The 23,825-nt window shown below is 35.2% G+C and overlaps 2 protein-coding genes across 11 annotated transcripts; one reads left to right on the top strand and one right to left on the bottom strand.

Annotated features, from left to right (window-relative positions):
- Positions 1-392: 392 nt before the first annotated feature.
- On the top strand, positions 393-3,217 carry LOC110789525 (glycosyltransferase family 92 protein RCOM_0530710). The gene has a single exon (XM_021994208.2). It carries the CDS (start codon positions 985-987, stop codon positions 2,935-2,937), a length of 1,953 nt encoding a protein of 650 aa, XP_021849900.1. The 5' UTR covers positions 393-984; the 3' UTR covers positions 2,938-3,217.
- Positions 3,218-3,566: 349 nt separating this feature from the next.
- On the bottom strand, positions 3,567-15,472 carry LOC110789526 (protein COFACTOR ASSEMBLY OF COMPLEX C SUBUNIT B CCB4, chloroplastic). 10 transcript variants are annotated; one of them, XR_008918569.1, is made up of 10 exons: positions 15,243-15,472; positions 14,971-15,140; positions 13,871-13,970; positions 13,655-13,728; positions 12,490-12,671; positions 12,298-12,368; positions 6,598-6,689; positions 6,168-6,472; positions 4,488-4,572; positions 3,567-3,828 (listed from the first exon to the last, which is right to left on the bottom strand). XR_008918569.1 is itself a non-coding variant. In XM_021994210.2 (9 exons), the coding sequence occupies exons 1-8, from the start codon at positions 15,372-15,374 to the stop codon at positions 4,495-4,497; spliced, it is 891 nt and encodes a 296-aa protein (XP_021849902.1). In that variant the 5' UTR covers positions 15,375-15,470; the 3' UTR covers positions 3,567-3,822; positions 4,488-4,494. The 10 variants fall into 10 exon arrangements, 2 of the variants coding, with proteins under 2 accessions (XP_021849902.1, XP_021849901.1); XR_008918564.1 differs by having other exon boundaries at positions 3,567-3,822; positions 6,598-6,681; positions 15,243-15,471; XR_008918561.1 differs by having other exon boundaries at positions 6,598-6,681; positions 15,243-15,471.
- Between the last annotated feature and the right edge of the window lie 8,353 nt (positions 15,473-23,825).

Genomic DNA, 23,825 nt, shown 5'->3' on the forward strand with positions numbered 1-23,825 from the left:
CAAATCACGCCACCGATCCGAATCTTAGATAGGATCGATCCAAGGTAGGATCCCGATCCTGACAACCTTGATCATGATTACAACTAACCTTAATATTTCCAATAATCAATGTATCATATCTCATTAAAATCCCCTTGTTTAACATTATATTTCACAAATCAAAATCCTCAAAGAGTTGAAATTGTAAAACATGATAAAAATCACGAAGAAACTTTCAAGTTCCAAATCACAAATGAAAAATCACGTAAATAATATTTCCACGAAACATTCAATAAAACTAAGAAAGTCATTGGTAAAATATCCTTGACCTATAGCGTAATATTAACATGACATAATCATAGAAAACATAACAACTAATGTCTCGCTCTACCAAAACCATTAATTATTATTTCTCTTAACAAATCAAATCAATTTCTCTTACCCTTTCAAAGAATATTACAAGTCATCAATCAATATTAAAATAGCAAGTTGTAAATCCCTAAAATAAAATATTAACATACCTTAAAGAATTACAAAGACCTGTAAATAAATACTCTTATTTAATTTAATTCATTTCCTTCAAAATTATTTATGGATTATATATATTCAAAACCACGAGGCCACGACGTCTCTCAAATACTATTAACAAAGCTGATTATTCTCTCAATACTTTATACTCCTCGAAAGGGTAGCCTACTTACCTTATAATGTTACCCCACACATAAAGGGGGTGTCCAATTCCGACCACCAATGATTCCACACCCAAAAAACCAGGGCACCGAGAACTCCCCTCCCACAACTCGGCTACAACCGCAGCCATAAACGCGTGTCTTTCTCTCTCTCTCTTTCCTCCATTCTCTCTCTTCTCCGACACAAAACACAACGAAACTTACCCGACCCACTGTCGGTCCAACGCCCAGATCCACATAAACTTCTTCCTCCATTGATCTCCAGATATATCTCTCTCCTCAATTTGGTACTAATCCTCCATTAATTAAACTAACAATGGATGTTAGGAAGAGAAAACGGATACTTAAGACTCCATTAACTTTAACACAGAACCTCTCAACCAGGTATATTATGCTGTGTTTTTGTTGCTTTCTTTTCATTGTGTTCGTTACCCGGGGTTTTCATTTCGGATCCGGGACGTTTCGGCCTGCGCCGATCGTCCCGAAGCTGGTGTCCTCCTCAATCAGCAGCAATTCAGTTCAGGATCTTTCCACCCAACGGAAAGTTGAGATTGGGAAGAGTAGTCACAGTAAAAGTAATAAAAGTGAGGGTTATAGTGACAGTAAAAATAGTAGTGGAGAAGGAGACGGAAATGGAGATGGAGATGGAGTTGGAGTTGGAGTTGGAGTTGGAGATGTAGATGGTGATGGTTTATTGATGGGGTTGAGGATAGAGAGCAGAGTGTTGTTCAATGATCATGTGTTGGTGATTTTGCCAGCGAATAGCAATTCCCCGCATCTGCATATTCCAAAGAAAATTGACTGTGTTTACCCCAGAAAATTGGGTGGTGCTGGGAAGAAGGTAGAAACTGTCAAGCAGCCTATGCTGTCTGTGGATGATTATGGGGATGGGAGGTGGTTGGTCCGGTGCCCGGTACCGCCAGTGAAATACTTGGCGGAGGTTGGGTTGAAAGGGGAGTGGGAAAACGGGGAAGGTATTGAGTGGGCGGTGGGGAAGGGAGAGAATCAGAGTGTTCAATTATGGGATATGGTGGCTTATGAGGCGGTGTTTGATGGGGAAGATATAGCTGTTGTTTATGTTAAGGGTTTGCAATTGAAGTCAGACAGAGAATCAGACCCAACTCCATTTAGGTGTCAATTTTGGAAGGAGGGTGAGGAGGATTATGCCCTGACCACGAAGGCAATCACAGCTGCACAGGAGGTGATTAGGTGTCCTTTGCCACCGGAAATGAAGGTGAAACCGTGGAAAGACGAACAAGTTCGAGTCACGGTTGAGGTGACTTCCAAAGTTCCTGGAAGGTCCCATTTGACAGGTATGCGACACCAACTAGTACCATCAATAGCAAAATTATATCAGAGCAATAATAAGAAGAATGAAAAGGAAAAGGGTAGGTCTAAACATAAATATAAGCTATGTGCTTGTACTATGGTGTGGAACCAAGCTGCATTTATGAGGGAGTGGGTAATGTACCATGCTTGGCTTGGGGTTGAAAGGTGGTTTGTTTATGATAATAATAGCGAGGATGGATTAAAGGAGGTGATTGATGAGCTTAATGTCGAGAATTATAATCTGACTAGGCACACTTGGCCGTGGATTAAGTCTCAAGAAGCAGGGTTCTCACACTGTATGTTAAGGGCTAGAGATCAGTGTCAATGGGTTGCATTCTTTGATGTGGATGAGTTCTTCAACTTCCCACCTCCAAAACCCAGGCAAAACTCAACCATTGTTTATAGGGGACCAAATGCTCTTCAGACTGTTGTGAGGAATTATGGGCGACAGCCAACGGTGGGTGAAATCAGAACAGACTGCCATAATTTTGGACCCTCGGGGCTGAAGAAAAGTCCGGCAGAGGGACTGATGTTAGGGTATACCTGCCGGCTTAAGGGGCTTGAGAGGCATAAGTCAATTATTAGGCCTGATGCAGTTGATGACAGTCTTCTGAATCAAGTTCATCATTTCAAGCTGAAAAAGGAGTTCAGAAAGGTAAATTTTCATCGGGCTGTGATAAACCACTATAAGTACCAAGTTTGGGATAATTTTAAACAAAAATTCTATAGAAGGGTTTCAACCTATGTTGTTGATTGGCAAGAGAATCAGAATGAAAATTCAAGAGACAGGGCACCTGGGTTAGGGACAGAAGCTATTGAACCACCCAATTGGCCCCAAAGATTCTGTGAGGTATGGGATACTAGGTTAAGGGATTTTGTTCTAACAAACCTGGCTGATCGGAATACAGGGTTGCTTCCATGGCAGAGGTCTGTAAAATGATGAAGATCGATATCCTACATTTGTATAACAGGAAACGACATACTAATTTTTTGTCCCCCTTATTTATTGAACCTCTTTCTTGTGCATGTTTTGTAGAGAAGCCATAGATTAGCCACAATTTTTACCTAGGCGAAATAGAGAGTAGAAAATGCCCCTCTCTCTTTCTAAAACAAAAACATAATTTTCTGTTTTTCTTCCTCATCTGCTCATGTATGTACTCCTCTGGAAGATTTACTGGTTCATTTGTAATACAGTGCAGAGCCTTTTGAATTTCAAAGAACATTCAGTAGAAATCTTCTGAACTAAGTCTAGTTCACATAACAGTGCACTGTTTCACCCAAAAAAAAAACAACATAACAGTGCACTGTCTTGAGCATTACGTTCAAAGTACTGCATGTCAATTGCAGTCTTTATATCCAACAGCTCAAGACAGTGCTTTGTGAAGTGGTGTTTTGCTACCTCAGCTTCAAGTGTGCATGAAGAAGCTTTCTGACACGGATATTAGAGACATGGGAATTGGGAAGTCAGTTCCCTGTTTTCTATTTTCTATCTGACAATATATGTGGTCGGCAAACTCCAGTATATCTCAACAAAGTACGGAATAAAATCACTGCAAACATCAAGACAAGTGCACTAAAAAGGAAATAGATATATTGTACCCCGTAATCCCGTTTAATTACATTCTTGGAAAATGTATCTGGTGGCTTTGTATTCTATTACTAACTCGTTGGGAAATAAAACAATGTGGAAGACCATGTACATGAGATTCAGAAACTTACAGCAAAGGGCAATGTACGAAGAAATTGAACGAACTATATGATTCCGGTCTTTTGTCGTATCTTCTGAAACAACAGGATATTGCCGGGCCTGTGACACCTATGAAACCTGAAACTGCCGAAAAAGTTCTTTTCTTACTAGTCCATATTTGACATAAATTATACTTCGTACCAAGTAGGATAGACCGATAGACAACAAAAGATTGGGGAGTGGAAAGGGGGTATGTAGTTATGTACATTACTAACAGATGGCAACAGTTACCGTCATGGTTAATAGTTTAACACATTGAGTCCAATCCCCTGCCTGTTATAACCAATCTAGACCTAATAAAAGACTCGCCGAAATCCTAAATTCAACTTTCACAAATCAGGAGCTACTGCATAATGGGATTTTCCCTTCTGATAGTTCTCTTATTTCTCATTAATGGTTAGGCCTTTATCGCATTCTTGTTTAATATGTCTACATTTCTAACATTAAAGTCAAGAATTGAGATTTGAAGACCTGAAGTTCCAGCAATGTATTAAGTCGCTTCTGAAACATGTGAACTAAACACAAATTTGATGTCCTCCCCAGTCCCCAGTCCCCAGTCCCCCCCCCCCCCCCAACTCCCCCCTTCACAAGGAAAAAATAAACTAATAAAAACAATAGACATAAAGAAATTGGTATCTTCCCAGTGTCTACTTATTTGACCATGGAATGAAAAATTACCTTGCCTTTCAATGACCAGCATTTGTACTACAAATCAAGATTATCTGGAGAATTACATTACAGACCTGTATCCTAAGTTGTCATTGCTTTTCCAGTCACAGACTTTGTCAATGTAGCATCCAACTTGTCCCCTATCAGTGATATCCATGCCTATAACCAATAAGAGAGATGGTTGACTTAGGACATTATAAGATAACTGAAATTTTAGCTGGAAGAAGATTTAAATATTAATAATCAATGTCAAATTATCAAACTACTGCAGAAAGGGACAAACAAAGAATTATTAGTACTGAATTATCCCTTGTGCATATTGTATATATGAGCTGGATGGTGAGAAGAAAGTAGTGGAATCTCAATCATCTAAACAATTTACAAGCTAAATGACATATCATGCATATAAACTCCAAATTTACTATTGATAACTCAGAAATGTGAAAGAAGAGAAACTAGAGCATTGCAAAAAAAGAAAAAAAGAAAAAAAAAGGGAAAAAAAAAAGAAACTGAAAAAAGCTTTGCAGAAGTATTCCCATGAATTGCACATCAGGATTCATGGGTCATCCTAAAATGTTTTACTCCATATCTAATTAAGATTCCAGTTCAAAGAATTTTTATAGTATTATTTTAAAATGGCTAGAAATCTTTTTATCTACCAACGTCCATTACCTTACATTTCAATAAACAATAAGATGGATGGAACCCTACCACTACCTTAATCCACAACTTCTTGGGTAGAACATTTATGTTTTTACCACTAGCTCAATATAAGAATTGGTTCACTTTTTAAAGGAAATAGAAAAGAGGCTACTCCGTATGAAATTAGAGGCAAAAAGAAAAATACACCAATCCTCCCAAAAGCCATATTCTCCTGTCCCAAAAACCATTGCCCACTAAAATTAACCATCCCCCTCATCACCGGTCATGGTGTCACTAGCCTTCCCTAGTCCCTACCAATTCGTCTTATACACAATGCCTACATACAAACACCAAAATGACGCATACAAATGCCCAAACATTAAATACTCATTACATGTCTAAGAGATACACTGACTGTTTCCAGCTCTATACTGTGCATGATTGCCTTCTTGAAAACCTGTCATCTCTGCATTCTTCATACTCGTCTTCTAAATAGTTTCCTGATGAAACACTCCATTTTATTGTAGCTCATTTATAACCAAGTGTAAGAATTTTTATAAAATGAACAATTTGTTTTTTCCTTTTCTGTATTAGAGTGAATAAAAACCATATCTGATCAATATATATGCCTCAAAGGTCCCCTTTTAGTCCAGGTAAACCCAGAAACGCCCCTCTGTTAGTCCAGGATAACCAAAACACGCTTTCAAGAGGAGACCAAGGCCTTGTTCTTTTCACCTTACAAGATCAAGTCTCGGAAAAAAGTTTAAATAAGTTCCTATAAGGGCTGTAAAGATCATATCACAACCAAAAATAAGTTCAGGTATGCGCCAATAAGTTCAAATTAGGGGAAATCAGCCATCAGGTCCGAAGAACTTAATCACTCTCAAATATGTGTGTATCATCCCTCATTTGTGTCAAGTGTCTAAAGCCATCACTTAGTAACAAATCTGCCATTCTTTTATCCTTATTTGTGTGAAGCTTGTTGGAAGTTCTCCTATGTACAAAACAAACCCACAAAAGAGAGTGAAAATGTAAGGAGCCTTTTCTTCCATATGGAAAGAAAACCAAGAGTAGTCTAACTTTATATAATAAAGGTTGGTAATACTTCTTACTCTTCGTTGTTCTTTTAGGACAGTGGTGTTCCTCGACGCGGCAATTGTTATTCGTCTACTCAACATTGAGATAAGTTTGTACTAATGCATTATTACGCAACAAAGCTATCCACAATCACCACTTGTTAATGACTCTGCCATCGCAAGTTTGTAGGTATCTTCTCTAACAAATACTCTTCGGTTTTCTTCTAGGACAGTGGGTTCCACAACGGGGAAATGTTCAATTCGTGCAACATTGAGATAAGTTTGCTCTAACTGTATTATTTAGCAACAAAGCTATCCACAATCACCATCTAGTAATGATTCTGCCATCACAAGTTTGTAGGATTTCAAATGTACCCTGCCGCTTACTCGCATCCAATAGTAAAATACTTACAAGAACCTCAGTATACACAGCAAATGAGAACTTCTGAAGTATAGGAAATCACACCTGGTCAGCAGTGGAAAACCCCCTTATTGTATCACCTCCTATAATTGCAATTCCCTTGTTACCAAGTGGCTGCAGGATGACGGCCTGTACAGCTGAAACAGTTAGAAGCAATTTGTTCTCAAAAGCTGATTTCTCGAATATGTACCAGCAAATCAGGACCAGCGCCCTTCTCAATCAATGTAACATGTACCCAAGCGAAGTTAAAACAGCATGATAAGGCAAAAAAAACACCATGAATTCTTAACCAAATCTCAGCATAAATGATAAAGCAATATAATTAAAACTGTCTATGACCCAAATGCAAAGCAAGAACCAATCCTCTCAAACATGAAAAAAGACAAAGTCCACCTCTAGGCCCTATGTAGTGCCAAGCAATAACTGGATCAACTTCTCCATAAAATACACCATACTGGTTTAATTGAGGAGTTTGATATGAAGAAGTGTAAATTACGCAAAACATACTTTCTAGCATATGAGAAAGTCATTGGTTTTTGCAAATCGACTTCTTTTCTCACAAGGCAAGACCAAAATTAGTATTAGAAATAAATTTACAGGCACTGTCTTATTATTACTATTTTGTTAGTCCTCGAGTCCTTACAAAGTATTCATAAATTTTGAAGAAAGAAATGATAAAACTAAGGCAAATATGCAATGAAAAGAACCAAATGTAAGAATATTACTCCCTCCGTTTTTTTAAATGCATCACTTGCTTCTTGTGGGTGTTTTTTTTAAATGCATCACTTATATATTTGGTAACTTTCTATCATATTTTATTATTTCTATCTCTTCTATTAATCACCACTTAAAATATTTTATTGTTTCTCACTCTCTCGTGGTCTATACTTAAATAATTAAAAAAAAAATTGATTCTATCACAACTGATACGCATTCAATTGCAAACAGAACACTGGTTAAAACAGTTAGCAAATCTGTACCCCTAGCAGCCTATTTTCTAGCAAATCCATCTCTCACATGGTATCTCTATCATGGTCTCCATTTTTTTTTACAGGAATAAATTATCCACTTGCTCACTTGCATCATTCAATAATAATTTCGCATGGGTCACTTAAAACTGTGTGCCCATGCAAGTGATGCATTTGAGAAAACCGGAGGGAATAGTTAATAAAAGGGAAAAAGATGGAGGTTGTCAAAGAGAGGAAGAGACTAAAAATAGAAGGGAAGACGAAAGTCACGGTGGAAATGGGAGGATTTGTTAAGAGACATAAGGTGTTAGATAATGGATAACATGTATCTTCTTTTTCTCATTAATCAATTCAAGAGCGACATTATATTAACACATACAATAAACTAACAACGTAAAATAGAAATAGGAAAACACTCATATAATTACTCTGTGTAACTCTCCTAACAAACTATCAGAATGCCTATATATATTTCTCTATATTTAACTTATACATTCATATCTCTCCTAACACCCCCTTCACATGGGAATGTGAAGATCTTGAACGCCAAATTGGACAATAAGAACTCGAATTGACTTCTTTCCAAAGATTACGTAAAAATATCTGCTAAGTGTACCTCTGTAGGTACATATGAGTTGCAAATTCTTAGTTTTAAAAGGAGCGAGGTGCACCAAGGCGCAAAAAGAAGTCCCTGGAGCCTAGGTAGCAAGGTGCAAGGTGACGACGCGTGTCTTTCGTAGACAAGGCGCACAATTTCTTTAATTTTTTGTGGTATTTACTTTGTGTAAAAAAATCAAAATAGTATTACTTTCTCTTTTTGAGGGGAAAATAGTATTACTTGTTGTCACAAAGGGGTAAAATAGTAATTATAGTAAAACTAAAAGCCTTTTTTTGGGAAAAAAACAAAAAGGGGACTAAGGAAGGTTCAAGTAACCTTTTAGTCATTGACTTTATTTAGATTCTCAAAAGAAGTGTGACACACCTTAACATAAACAAGTACTTCAAAATAGAAAAAAGGAAGAGTTTACCTGACCTACCGTTGAAATTTGAAGAAATTTGGGGTTTTCTATCTCCTCTTTTCAATATGGTATATTATAACTGTTGGGAACTATTAAACTCGCGTGATATTGACCTTTTAAAAAATTAGTACTTGTCAACAATTGGAGCCTTATAACAAAGGCGTTGTGCCTTGAGCCTAGAAATAAGGCGCGCACCTTTTGTAGGATGCACGAGCCTGTCATGGCTAGGCCCCAAGACCTAAGCCTTGAGCCTAGGCGCGCTATTGAAAACTAAGGGTGTGACAAGTGAATTTGTAATCGCATCTCGTACAACATGACAATCTGCTTCTATATGTTTAATTCGTTTATTGAACCAATAACTAGTGCAGATTGAATGTCACAATATAGTCCATTCCATTCTCATGTTAATTCCTAAGCACCAAGCATGCAGCTGCTTAAGCCACTTTGATTCACAGGTAATTGTTGTCATTGTTGGATATTCTGCTTCGAAGCACATGAACGAGGAACATTAGGTTGTTTCCGGTCTTTCAAGATACTGGCGAGTATCCAAGTAATATGAACCAATCACTCAATGATCTTCTTGTAAGAGGATAACTCACCCAATATCAGTCATACCACCTAATGAGACTTGGCGGGTTGTCCTCTTACAAGAAGATCGCTGAGTGGTGATTCATATTACTCCCTCCATCCCAGAATAGTTTCGACACTTATCAGGGTACATAGTTTTATGAGATAAGTTATTTGGTTATCAACTTAGTTTATTAGAAAAATAGATGGGAAAGTAGATAGTTGGGTATTATTTTATTGAAAAGTAGATAGTGGAGTGTTTATTTAAATGCAATGTGAGAGAGAGAATGGGGTCTTTACTTTGTGGTAGTTGGTAGAGAGATGTATTAAAATAATTGTGGGGTCTTTCCCAAAATAGAAATGTAAAGACTAATCTGGGACAGATGAAAATGGAAAGTGTAAAAACTAATCTGAGACGGAGGGAATACTTGGATAAATAACCCATTGTTTCTCGTTCCTGTGTGGTTGTGCTGAAGCAGAAAATCAAGCAATGGCAACAATTACATGATTAAAGTGTCTTAAGCAGTTCCTCGGTTACTTAGGAATTAAACATGAAAATTTATTGCATAAAATCCATTCTTTCATGAACGGACTAGTGGACTACACATATATAGGTAGATTGTCATTTTGTACGAGATGCGATTACAATATGGACTTATTGCACCCTCGTGTGCGCCTTCAAAGGTGCAACTGGCATATATTTTTACAAAATCTTTGAGAAGAAGTCAATTTGAGTTCTTATTGTCCAATTTGGGCGTTCACACGATCCCACTAGTGGCTTAAGAGAGATAAGAACTTGTAAGTTAAAGATAGATAAATATATCATACACACACATATATATAGGGTTATATGCAACCTGGTAGTTGGTTTAGGAGAGTTAGGCGGAGAAATAATAGGAGTGTTGTGTATTTATATACTCCCTTTGGGTTTTTTTTAAAATACATCATTTGACTTCTATGGGTATTTTTAAATGCATCACATCTACATTGTCAACTTTCTAGCATACTCCGTATTTTATTATTTTTCTCTCTTTCATTAATCCCCACTCAAAATATTTTATTGTTTCTCTCTCTCTCGTGGTCCCCACTTAAATAATTAAGTAAGACACAATCTCTCACATGATATCACTAGCATGGTCCCGTTGTTGTTTTTCTTTAATAAATACATTATCTACTTGTCCACTTTCAAGATACTTCTCATATTGCTCACTATCTCACATATTCTTATAAATTGTAGGATTTCATTGTTTTCCAACTTAATTGTGTTTGTGATATTAGGTATTTCTCTTAGGGATCTTCTCAAAGAGAATATACATGGAACATTGGAACAATGGAACTTAAGTTTACCTACTGCTATATCCTCATATACTAGCTCCACTACTGAGTCCCATGACAAGAGTCCATTTAATAATGCCAATGCGGTAAGACCGCAACTTCCTATTGATCTAGTATCAGTTCTGATATACTCTCCATCTGCTGACTAAATTTGCTTAAAACCTTTGCACAAAATGTTCCTCCTGAATTTACTTTTTCTTATGTGCAACGGAAAATTGCACAAATTAATGCTAAGTATGAACTAGCTCCTAATGTATAGGAAGTTTATGTTTGATAAAAGTGATGTTTCAAATTCTTCCAGATGCTTTAAAGAAAATCTGCTAGAAAGCTCCTTGTTCATGCTTCAACACCTTTTCATGTTATAAAAGGTTTTGTCCCTAATGCTAATTTGTTAGACAAGACAGTGATGTGCCTATTATCTTATCTTTAGTACACAGACTTCACTCCTTATCTAATATCTATGTTATTTTCACTCTTTTACTTAATCTACTACTGTAACATGCAGTTTTCACAACTCTTCGATTTTCACCTCCCTAGTTACCTTCAATGTCACTGCTGCTCCTGGATGATTAGATTATGTATTGACAGTTGAGAACATCAACCATCTGGTGCAAGTTTTGCAATGGAAGGTTGTCACTTTCGAGCCAGACTTTAGAAAAATTATGGATCCAGGAGATTTTTTTTTACAAGAAAGTTCAGAACAATAAATAACTTATGGAAATTCTTCCCTTGTTTTTGTTTATTAGGTGTAAGTGTGTAACTAATTACTTGATTATATTTAATAGTGTTAGGAAGTTGAAGTCTTTAACTTTTAAGTATTTGTTGGTTCTTAGTTACGAAGAAACTGTTACTAATTGCCGATACAAGTGTTACACGAGCTTTTGCCTTCTGCTTCACCTTTCCCTTTCTCATCTTCTGCAACAACTTTCGCCTTCCCTCTAATCCCTTCTTTTCCCAGGAAGTCTTTATGCATTTCGCTTCTTTCTAAAATTGTGGTCACCCCTTCCTCAAACTATATCACTCATCTAGAACTACTCAAACAAATGCTTTACAGTTTCTCATTTATTGAAGTCTATTGTTTAATCCAAATTCTTAAAATGTCAATTAATGGTTCTTTCAACTTTGTAGAGGGCTATCACTCAGAGAGTCTACCACAATTATCCTGTGAATAGCACAAACAACCACAGCTACGAACCACCAGCTTAATATAAGAATTTGTACAAGCTTCTCCTCAAACCCCAAACGAATAATAGACAAAACAAGCAGAGCAAGGACTAGGAAGTTCATGTAAAATCTGGGGATCCAGTAAGTTGGGTTTATGCAGTTTCTCTTAAACCTAACTGATAAAATCCCTGGAAATGAAATAACACCTAGTAGGAAATAGCTTTGTTCCTACAATCTAGGTATATCACATCCTACCCTATTTGATAATCATTAAGAAGACAGCTCAAATCTTATCCATGGCATCACTTTCCATAATAACATACTAATAAGGACAACTTTCCTCCCAGGTAGATTTTCTGTATGCATCATGACATTTCCAAGTCAATATTGTCCAACCTAACCTGATATAATGTGGCATTATCTTGAAGGCATTTACAATATGTGAAAAACTGCAACATCTATCAATAAGCACTGCTGCCTCAAAAATCCATCAACTTAGTGCATGGCGGTACAGTTGAGTGATGTCTATAAAACTACAGGAACTTTGCTAAACATAGATTAAATGTTCCAGGAGACCAATCCGAGAAGGGCTCTTCCCTATTTATGATCACAACCAACATACAATAACTGATTGCACCTACAATATTCAAGCAATAAGGTACATTACCTTTAGCCAAAAAGACGGTGCATACCTGTGTATTTGGTGGCAAAAATGGCAATTCAGATTTTCCTGGGTACAGAGAGAGATTAGCCAAATAGCTCTCTGCAAACACAAATTACGACAATTAACTTTAAGGTAAGGGTTAAATCACGGTCTTAGTTCCTTCATAAAATTTTACATCTAAAGTAGGCAACAGCTCCAATAGTCAGTTAAACCATCATACGTGCTCGAGAATTCATAATGCCTCTATAAAGTGTGCCCTGAATCAATTTTGTGGCGTCAACAGTCTCTGCTTCACCAATGATAGATGACTCAGCTGTCATGCCAATTTGACAGATACAACTACTCTCATAGATAATGACCAGAGATCTGCAGCACGTGACAGCTGAGAGAGATTCCCAGAACCTGCACAGAGTGAGAAAATCATGAGGCACCCAACCAAGACCATCTACACTATCAGAGCTTCAACCACCAAATTACAGTAAAAAAGGGTTATAACATTTATATAATCATCTTAGTGTGTGGTCTCTTAAACTTATAACACCTTATTTAAATAAGTTTAAGGTCTTATAATTTAAATAACGTCCTATAAGGTCTTATAAGTTCAATAAGGTCCTATGAGTTCTAATAAGTTCCATTGAATAAAATATATAACTGTTTTATATAAAATAATAAATCATAATATTGTTATATAAAAATAATTTATGGTTACTAATTTACGGTTAATAATTATCTAATTAACCTTAAATCAGGTCTATGTTATTATGGTTACAAATTTACTGTTAATAATTACCTAATAAATTTTAAATCATGTCTAAGGTCTTGTAAGTTAAATAAGGTCATATAAGTTAAAGAGAATGCACCCTTAGTCTCACTCAATGTGATAGGAAACGGAAAAACTGTTTCTTATAACATCTTTGTAGGTTTTTGGATAACGAGAGAAGTTATTACATAATATCGTTCCTTTACCTAAGGCTCCATTTTGTTTGACGGGAAATATTTTCTAAGAAAACGATTTCCATTTTCTTTGTTTAGTTTGTTATGGAGTGGGAAAAAAAGATCTTTTGAAAGGGAGGAATGCCATATTTTTCTCCCTACTCCTTAAATCCCTTTTTCTCTTATCCCATCCATCATCTCCCTTCCACTTTCATTTCCTTTTTCTCTATAAATTTTCTTGTATGGAAACAAACAGGGGAAAACAATTATACAATTTGGTTTTCCCTTGAAATTTTTCATGGGAAATAATTTTTCACCAAAAATGTTCTGTTTAGGAAAAAAAAGAGCCTAAGTATATGGGGATAACTATTTCACTGCACACAGAAATCAAAATCCATCTAAAAGAGAAGCAAATAGGAAAATGGTGGGAAATATCAAATTAGATACAGTACCATTCCAACTCAGAAACATCAGAATCAGGTAATCCAGGAGAAATCCAGTGACACTCCACACCTTCAGGATCCACCTGAAATGGAAGGAGACTGATGAACGGGTCACAATGTGCAATCCAGATAGTAAAAATGAATCCTTGATCCCGCGAGAATACAACAAGCAAGGTATGCAAGGATCAGAAACTTTTACTGCGCACATGAAAATAAATCCCAAACCTTAGAGATTGACTTGGGTCGAATTGAAAGCCATACAAGACCAGCTAAGATATTTGTAACAGCCAATCCGAGAGCCAACAGATCTGCCCTAGACTGTGAGCTGCAAAGATACATTTCAAAAGATATGCAATCAGGTCAAAGAAAAATAACATACAAGTCAAATCACATTGCAAAATGGATGGTTTTTCTTCTAATGATACATATAAACCATCAGCCTCATGCATTCGGAATGATGCCCTGATCTGACTCTAAGTACCCCTCTCGTAAATGGTTCTGATCTATAAGAAGAAATAGCCTTGGAAGAAGGAAGGTTGATTTCATGATAAAACTATATTCTAGAAGGAAAACGAAGTTAGACAGGAAATCTTGACAGCGGCTAAGAATTAGACTTCTAAATTTTGATCAATATAGATGTAAATATCTACTACAGGATACATTGGAAACGGAAAACAAAAACACCATTACTAGATACTTGCAAATTATGCATCTATCTTAGCAGTTTAGGAAGATAAAATTGACAGTTAACAAACTTGGTAGATGTAAGTTTCTTATTCTTAAGAGCACCAGATTGCATTGGCACATGATCAGGAAATCCTTCCAAACAATCCCTTGCTTGCCTTAAGACCTAATTCACAAATATGTTCATTGATTTTGCAAGACTACCAGTACAAAGTCTTCCTAAAATAACTTACAATTTATAATCCGCCTATCAAATTTCTAGCTTTCGGTTCCAACTAGAACATCGGAAACGATACTCCACCACATTCTCTAACTTAGCTAGCACTATTTCGTAAGCTTTACCATGAAAAAGTCTCTAATATCAACATCTAACCTTAAAATTGATGATATCAATTACAGCAAAATACGATTCATCCATGCATTAATCGGGTAACGTGATCAAACAACAAAATTCAGACATCAGCTGAAGCCTGAAGCTGCAGCAATTTTCAGGCCGTTGCAACAGCAATAACATTATAATTAAAAATTGATTATCTAACTTCGGCAATTAAAGCGAGATGAACCAAAACACATCGAAATCGACGACAAAAACAACCAAATTTAACAACAAACTCGAGATATTCGCCAGACATAAAACTGACCTACCGGCGTCGGCGACAGGAGCAATGCCAGAAACAGCGCGATTGAAGAGGACAGCGAAGAGAGAGAAACCGCCGACATAAATAGGCAAGCTACGGGCGGCACTGTCGTTGTTAGAAACCCAATCAGCGACCAAATTCCGGCTCGGTTTCGGACCTTTATATCCCTCCGACTACACGAAAGTCCATTTTGGTAAGTGCGAAAGCTTGAAAAAAAAAACTTGAGCTCCAACAATGGCGGAAAAGGAAAGAGAGAGGAGAGAGAATGAATGTACCTGTGAAGAGTCGGAAACGGAGGCGTTGATGATGAAAAGGCGCGGGAAAATAGGGGTAGAAGAACGGTGGTATCGAAGAGGTTGTTTGGGTATGCGATAAATGGGGTGGAGGAGGAGAATTCCCGCTACCATCGTTAAAATTTGTTATGCTACGACCGAAGCGTTTGTGTGACTCATACTTGCTATATTTGCCCAGTGTTGTTCTGCCAAACACAGGCACACGCCCTCATGGTTCTTTTCGCTTGCACAATTTTTATGTACAAGTGATAGTACAATATTTATTGTATACAATTGAAATAGAGTAAACTGAAAATGTTTAAAATAATTTTACATATATATGTAAAAATTATCTTGTGATAAATTTTTTCATTTTAATAAAAGTTATTTTTTTTAAATCACTAGTAATATATAAAATTAATCAATTAACACTCTAGAATGTACCTATCAACTTTTATTTTCAAAATATAAAAGTTAATCAAAACATATTAAAAGTTTAAAAAAAAACTAGGTAAAATTAAAAAACTTGGATAAAAATTATTTTGTTGTATAATAATTTTATTGTACACCTTGTGCGTACAAAACCTTTTGTTTGACTTGTTCTGATTTCATTTCTTTGGTTTTGTGTCTTAATTGGAATTTGTGAAAAGAATTCTAATTGGATTTTTTTTACTTAAATAAGATGCTTAAAATTACTTCCTCGTTCTGATGTACTCTTTAATTTATGGCTTAAATGTATTTTTTTTAACTTAACTACGGAGTTTATATTTATTACATAATAAGTGTTTTAGAGACCAAAAGCTAGACTACCACTTCAGTGTATATAAACACCAGAAGAAGCAGGGAACTTTTCCCCTGAAAAACAACTAAGTTATAGCATTACCAGCCAAACCCCAGAACATGAGATTCTAAAAACAAAACCAAGTTTTAGTAATCCTACACAATATTTAATTAACCAACTAGGTAGAACAACAGAGATCCGATTAAGCATTGGAAGTAAATAGGCTTGTTGAAAGCACTACACTAAGATCAACCAAGGAGACAAATTAAACATACCACGATATTCTATAAGCTAGTCGTTTATTCAGTAGAGTTGGGGATAAAAGAAGAAAAGGTGAAAATCTTCCTGGTAAAAGTATGGTTTTTAGATAAAAATCGAAAAACAAAGAAGGGAGATAAGAATAAGGTCTGTCATTGTAAATGGAAAGCCCTCCCCCTCCTTTAAAACCACTAGAGTAATCAGACAAGGAGATCCAATATCCCCATATGTTTTCATTATCTGTATGGAGTACTTAGCTGATATGATTAGTGAGGATGCCTCTAAGGAAAATTGGAAACCCTTCTACTTGAAGAGAAATGGCATCCCCATCACCCATTTGATGTTTGCAGATGATCTGCTTCTGTTTGGAGATACTTCTGCCAAAACTCTCAGTGGTATGAAGGAGGTCCTTAGGAACTTCTGGGACTGCTCTGGCCAAAAAATGAACAATTCTAAGAGCAAGATCTATTTTTCCAAACACACTCCCCAAAACCAGAAAGATCTCTTCTATAACACTCTAGAGGTACAACCAAGCCCTGATTTAGGAACATACCTAGGGTTCCCCTTGACAGATAAAAGGCCAACCAAGAACCAAACTCTAGACATTTGCAGGAAAATTAAAAACAAATTGGCCTCCTGGAAGGCTAAATGTCTTAGCAAAGCTGGTAGGTTAGTACTTATAAAGTCCACCTTGACTACCATAGCAAATTACTCTATGCAAGTTCTGTACTTACCAAAGAAAACCCTCCAGACTATTGACCAAACCTGTGCTAATTTTCTATGGGATTCAGAACCCCAGAAGAAGAAAATCCACCTTGTAGCTTGGCTCAAGGCCTGTGGACCATTAGAAGTAGGAGGGCTTAGTGTTAGATCAGCTGTAATGATGAACAAAGTGCTAATGACTAAACTCTGCTAGAAATTTAACACAGGGAAAAACCTAGCCATTAGCCTAGTTAAGGAAAAGTATGTTGATAATAGACCTTATCCTGCCCCATTCTCAAAAGGGTCTCATATTTGGCAAAATGTTAGAAAGGGGTGGAACATGTACAAGGACCTTACTGCTTGGTGTATAGGGGATGGAACCCAGATAAACCTTTGGTTAGATAATTGGACAGGAAAAGGTTCACTTAGATCTATAATACAAGGACCCCTAACCAGAGATGAATTTGCACACACTGTAAGTGACATTAGGAGGGATGGCCATTGGAACTTAAGCTGCATTTCCTTCACCCTACCCACTGACTTAATCCAATGGATTCAAGCTATTCCCATCCCTCAATTTGGTGAGGATGCCCCCTTCTGCTCCCTATCAAAAGGGCTCCACTTTGACTCAAAAACAGCTTACAACACCATTTGGAACACCCACTTCCCTGACACAGACTCAAATGACAAATGGAGCTGCATTTGGAAAGCTAGATGCCCCCCTACTGAAAATATTTCTTTGGCTTATTCTTTGGGGAAGACTCCCAACTGCATCCCATCTATCCAGTAGACAGATTATCCCTAATGAAAATGCCAGTTTTGTCCTAATACCCAAGAAGACATGGTACACTTGTTCTTACACTGTCCTAGAGCTACTGAATTTTGGAGTAATATTGAGTTTCAACCCAAGTTTAACCATCTCCACTCTGATTTTGAAAACTGGTTCCTAGATAATTTGAATGATACTGGGCTATCCCAGATTTTGAACACTACAAACCAAACAGTATTCATCTTTTGCCTTTGGAGAATATGGAACAGAAGGAACTTATGGATTTTTCAAAAAGAAAATAAAAGTATTGAATCTTGGTGCCACCAAACTCTATGGTTAGCAAAAGAGCATGGAAATATAGAGAATAAAGGAACACAACAGATTAAGCCAGTGCATTTGGATCCCCCTAGTCCTTCAAATTACTTTGTTAAATGCGATGCATCTTTCTGTTCCTCCACTCTCCTTGCCTCCTACGCAGCAATTTGCAGGAATGAAGATCATACGTTCATGGCTGGAATAGCTGGAACCTTCACCAGTACCTCAGCTGCTGCTGCAGAAACTCAATCTATCCTTATAGCTAGCTCATGGGTCATCATCAAAGCATGGCAGAATGTGACTATATTTACAGATTGCAAATCAGCAGTAGAACACCTAAACAATGACAACCCTCCAACTTTGGCTGTCTAATCTATATGCTAAATGCAGGGAGTTGCAAAGAATCCACGGGAGCCTCTGGGTGAAATTCAGAAGAAGGGAGCATATCATGGAAGCAGACTACGTGGCAAGGAAGGCCAAGGACCGGCTGAGTCTATTGGATCAAGGCAGTGATTTAGAAAACCCCCCCTGTTTAGCTACTGATATCTCAACAAACAATGATACTAATTTTTTGGGAGCATGTTTGCTTAAAAGTAATTGGGCGATATGTGCCTGTATTTTGACCTCCACAAGGAGTGGAGTTAGCTGAAAACTTGTTATGTATGTGCACTTTAATATTTAAGTAATCAAGTAACTCATTTTCACCAAAAAAAAAAAGAAAAAAGAAAAAAAGAAGGGAGATATATTTATTAAAAGATTCGCATGTCACGAACAATTTGCAAAACGTTCAAGTACCTAAAATTGAAGAGTTTTGTAGATGCTTCGTACAAACGGAGTAGTAATTAATGGGCTTTTTCTCTTGATCACTTGATTGCCAACTTGATAAAATGGCTCTTGGTTTAGACCACTTTGTTGCTGATATATTTTCATGGTAAAGCCCATTTTTCAAATAACCAACGACTTAATTAACGAAAGAGGCCTAAAATGGTTGTCTAATAATCTAATACTAGGTTAGTTCCTGTGCGATGCACGACTTTAACCAAAAAATATGACGAAAATTGCTTATTACCACTTATAAGAATAATTTTTAGAACCCCTACAATTATATTATCATTAAATACTTGTGAGAATTAAAATTAAATAGTACTCTTAAGTTTAGATTAAGATTGTGTTTAATTTTCAGTCCTAGCCACCCCTTGTACTCATCTTCAGGGAATTCCAACATAAATTACTTAGAATCCTTGACAAATTAAATAGTACTCGTGAGTTTAGGTTTTCCTTGACAATTTGTACATGGCATCCTTGCAATTAACTAAAGTACTTCATTTCTTTGAAAATTTTGTCATAATATTGCCGCATTTGTTACTCTTGGCGTTGTTGCTGCCATCATCTTCCTCATCTCATATTTATAGACTCCACACAACAACAACAATAACAAAAATATATCAAAACTACGGATCTGGTAGAATAAATCAAATCAGGGGAAAAGACAAAAAATGAATAAAAATCCATTAAAATACAGTTACTTATAGCCCTCAAATATTGAAATTTAATTGAAGCATTATAAATTATAAAACATATAAATTTGATACACAACTAAAGTAGATTAACAGAAAATGGATTCAAGATGAGAAATTACCGGATCCAATGACAATTAAAATAAAATCCAACAGAAAAGTGGATAAAAAGAAATTTAAAAAATTCTTGATTACCGATTATCCCCAAATCTCGCCAAAAATCATGATTCCAAAAAAAATTAACTCCATGTTTTTTATGGTTGTCTTCATCATATTCATAAGACATTACCTGTAAAAATTAATATCACAACAATTTTCATTTAATTAGTACCAACAAACACATCTACCAAAATAAAGATGGAATTGAAGAATAGAAGGAAGACTCATTATACATTTTTTTTTTGGATATTAGATTTTGAATTACAGAGCAAATGTAGGAGGAAGGAGAATAGGAAAGAAATAGACCGAATAAAAAAAGTGTATGAGCAAATGTAAATCTAGTACTCTACCACAATGAAGTCAAATACTCGAGCTTTTCCAATGAAAGAGAGAAGTTCATTGGATAGCATACTGTACTCAACATTATTGGGAAGGGAGTACTTATTAATTACTATGTACGGAGTTGTATGCAATTGGAAAGCTCAAAACTTCCTCGAACTGCAAAGGAAGGAAAAAATGATGTCAGTAATATTTTAGGCGGGAAAAGTTTTAATGAGCAATTGACATGTGTCCAGCCATGATATTAGCGGTTATTATTTTAGTAATAGTTATAGATATAGATTAATCGATGAACTCACTGACACATTTCTCAATTTAACTACTTAACTAGTTTTTGGGCCCGGGTGATGCCCCGGGTTACCACTTACCACATTAGTAACATTTTCATTTATTTATTTTTATTTTCGCAATGATAATATGAAACATGTCATGTCATAGTGGTAAATGCTTTATTTTTTAAACACAATGTTAGGGGTTCAAACGTTATGCAAATCATATTTCACATTTTTTTTTGATACTTCTTATGTTCTTGTTTAGTTAACATACTTTTTTATCATTTTTATCAATGCACATTTTTTTATCACTAATATCTTTAATAATGTATTTTTTTTTTTTTTAAGTTGATATTTTGAAAATAGTATGAAGACAAATTAACAATATTTTACCTTACTACGCCCTCCATATTTTGAAAAAAAAAAAATTAATCAAAAAGTGACACGTGTCATTCCTGTTATTTATTTTAGTATAATTTAATATTATGTTTTTTTTTCTTCTTACACCCACCTTTTTATACATTTACAGAGTACCTTACTTTATTCATATTTTATTATATTCACCCACTTTTTTACGCATCAATCCTATTTTATCTTAATATTTATGCAAATAGTAAAGGTAAATATCATTTTGAAATAGAGGTTGTAGTTTCTAATTTTTTTTCCTGGATGATAAGTTTGGTGAAATTATTTAAAATCTTGAAGACATACATGGTGCAAGTAGTTTATTCACTTATCAGATATCGTGACTATCTAGGCAATGCATGTATGGCTATATTTATATAATATCCTTAATTGGTAGTTTAATTTGGCGTAGATAAAGATGCTCTAATAACAACTACTACACACTAATGAATAAAGATAAGATGTGTTTCTTATCCACATGCAGTTTAAGGATCGGATAGGCCATTGAACTTGGCTCCTTATATTATGTTTTGTCATTTTCAGCCTGCAAATAACTACGGCATATTTGTTCTCTGTACCCTATCATTGGTGGCGTGATACACATGCTCTTTTTCAATTACACTATTGTTTGTCTCCATATAAATTTATCTACACACAATTGGTATAGTATCAAATTTTGGATAATATATGATACTTGGAATTATTGAACATATAAATGAGCTCGTAAACTAACACAATTGGTAGAGTTGGGGTGGAGATCGAACTCGATCACGTACCTTGTGATTTGGAGGTCAATCACATGATTGAACTCTATATATTAGTTGCTTTCAATAATGTCTAATAAGGAATTAAGGATCAATAAGATCTAATCAAATCTAATAAGGTCTGATAATTACTACACGGGGGACAAACATGTGGGTCTGTAAGACTATATGTAGTACTCGGATTTGTTCATCCGGTGTTGTGTAGTTGTCCTAGGTGTGCTTAATGCACGTAGTATTCGATTTGAATTAATACAAGAAAAACTATTTCGGCAATATAGATGGTTATGTAATCAAAACTAGTTAGTGCCTCGGGTGATGCCCCGGATTGTAGAAAAATATATCAATGAATATTATATAACTCGTCTTAAGTCAAATTTAATTTTTACATTACAATATATCTTGCTTTGAGTATGCTTTGATAAATTTTACCATGTAAGGATTAGTAACTCGTAAAAGTAATGACTAATTAGTGATGTGAGACTATTAAGAAAGAATGCATATCATTTTTCTAATTATATTGACTTAATATAATTTTGAACGTACGAGAAGTCACATGTTTGAAACCTATGACTAACATTTTTTTCATGATAAAAAACTTATATATGAGATGATATGTCAAAGATGACGATCATGTACGCCATCGTTCATCGTCATGACATCGTTATATTAGAAGCGAGTTGTGGTGAGATAGACATTTCTTGCCTTAATTGGAGTTTAATAATAGTATAGATGGGAATTGGTGGATGTCAAAAACAAAAAATGTGGATTGAATTTACGGAGTTAAATAGAGGGGTTGTACAACTAAGATAGTGTTCTACTCACTTGAATTTGATGAAATTAAATTACTTTTTTTTTAGGGAAATTAAATTAAATTACTTTGTTGATTGAAACTTAATTTGATTAATTAACAAATTTTTTTTATTGATTATTCATTGTTGTAATTATCAAGGATTTAAGATATTTACATTACAAAGATCGTAATTTTTTGGTCTGTTTTATTTAATTTGATCCACTAGCATTTTGACCCGTGTAATACATATGAGCGTTATATACTTCGTACTACATATATAAAGTGTGAAAAACTTACACCAGTCGGTATATAATTTTTAGGTATCATAAAATATAATTTTTTAACATACATTCACAAATATTTGGTTAGTGTAAGATATAATAAATAGAAATATTTTTCTTTAAGGTTATTATAAAATCAATCTAAACAAAATTCAAGAGTAACAATCAACGGCAATACTTTCTTCAGAAATAGCAAAGAAAAATGATTATTAATTAAAATAATAAAAATAAATGTAAAAAATTAAGACATAGTCATAGAAAATGTGAAAAATAAATAAAAGAAAAGCATATTACCTCTAAAACTAACGTTGATATAGTTGATTGTGTAAATGATATAACCAAAAAGGGTTAGTAGCCAAATTTATTTATTCAAAGTAGCAATCGGGGAATCGCCTGGACCACACACTAGTAAAGGAAAAAAAGATGGAGATGATGGAGAGGTGGACACATATCACATATGTGATTATGGTTTGAGTTTTTAAAAATTATGTATAGATTTAATAGATATATATATTCGTTGTATTTTAATGGTAATGATCGTATGACTTTGTATCAATCGAAATTGAAACTGACCGATTGGAACTTATTTTTACTTTCAAACGGGTCAAAACGCTCTTTCAACTTGCATCAATTAATCATACAAATAACATACACCTAATTAATTTTGTTAAATAATTAGTCCATCATGATCTATTTTCCTCTATGTAGTGGAGCAATCTCAGAGGCCTAATAAATAATAATGAAGCATCTTTATTCCTTTCAACAAAGCAAACGGATTTCAATGTATTGGAATGTTCCTAAAGAATCCTAAAAAAATATGCTTAAAAAGATTCTCAAAAGCACACAGAATATATGTTGAAAGCTAGGATCAATTAGAGGTTCAAAATATTTAATTCCAAGAACTAGATGTAACGCTATTAAATTATAGCCAAACAATACGACCCCTTCGGAAAATAAAGAAAAGAAAATAGAATAATCTAATGTAATAGACGTAATTATGAGATAGAAGATTCGAACTGCGATATAATCATTGATGATTGAGGAGTATACGACTCGAAAAATAAACAAAAGAAAATAGTTAATCTAATACAATGGACCATTGCGATGAAATGAAATAAGGAATAAGACGCAATTATGAGAAAGAGGAATCGAACTACAATACGATCATCGATGATTGAAGAGTAAATAAATGTAGAACAAAACTCAGAAAAGTGAAGCACCACAATTGTGGACG

This window comes from Spinacia oleracea, chromosome 1 (genome assembly GCF_020520425.1).
Source record: "Spinacia oleracea cultivar Varoflay chromosome 1, BTI_SOV_V1, whole genome shotgun sequence".
Lineage (NCBI taxonomy): Eukaryota > Viridiplantae > Streptophyta > Magnoliopsida > Caryophyllales > Amaranthaceae > Spinacia > Spinacia oleracea.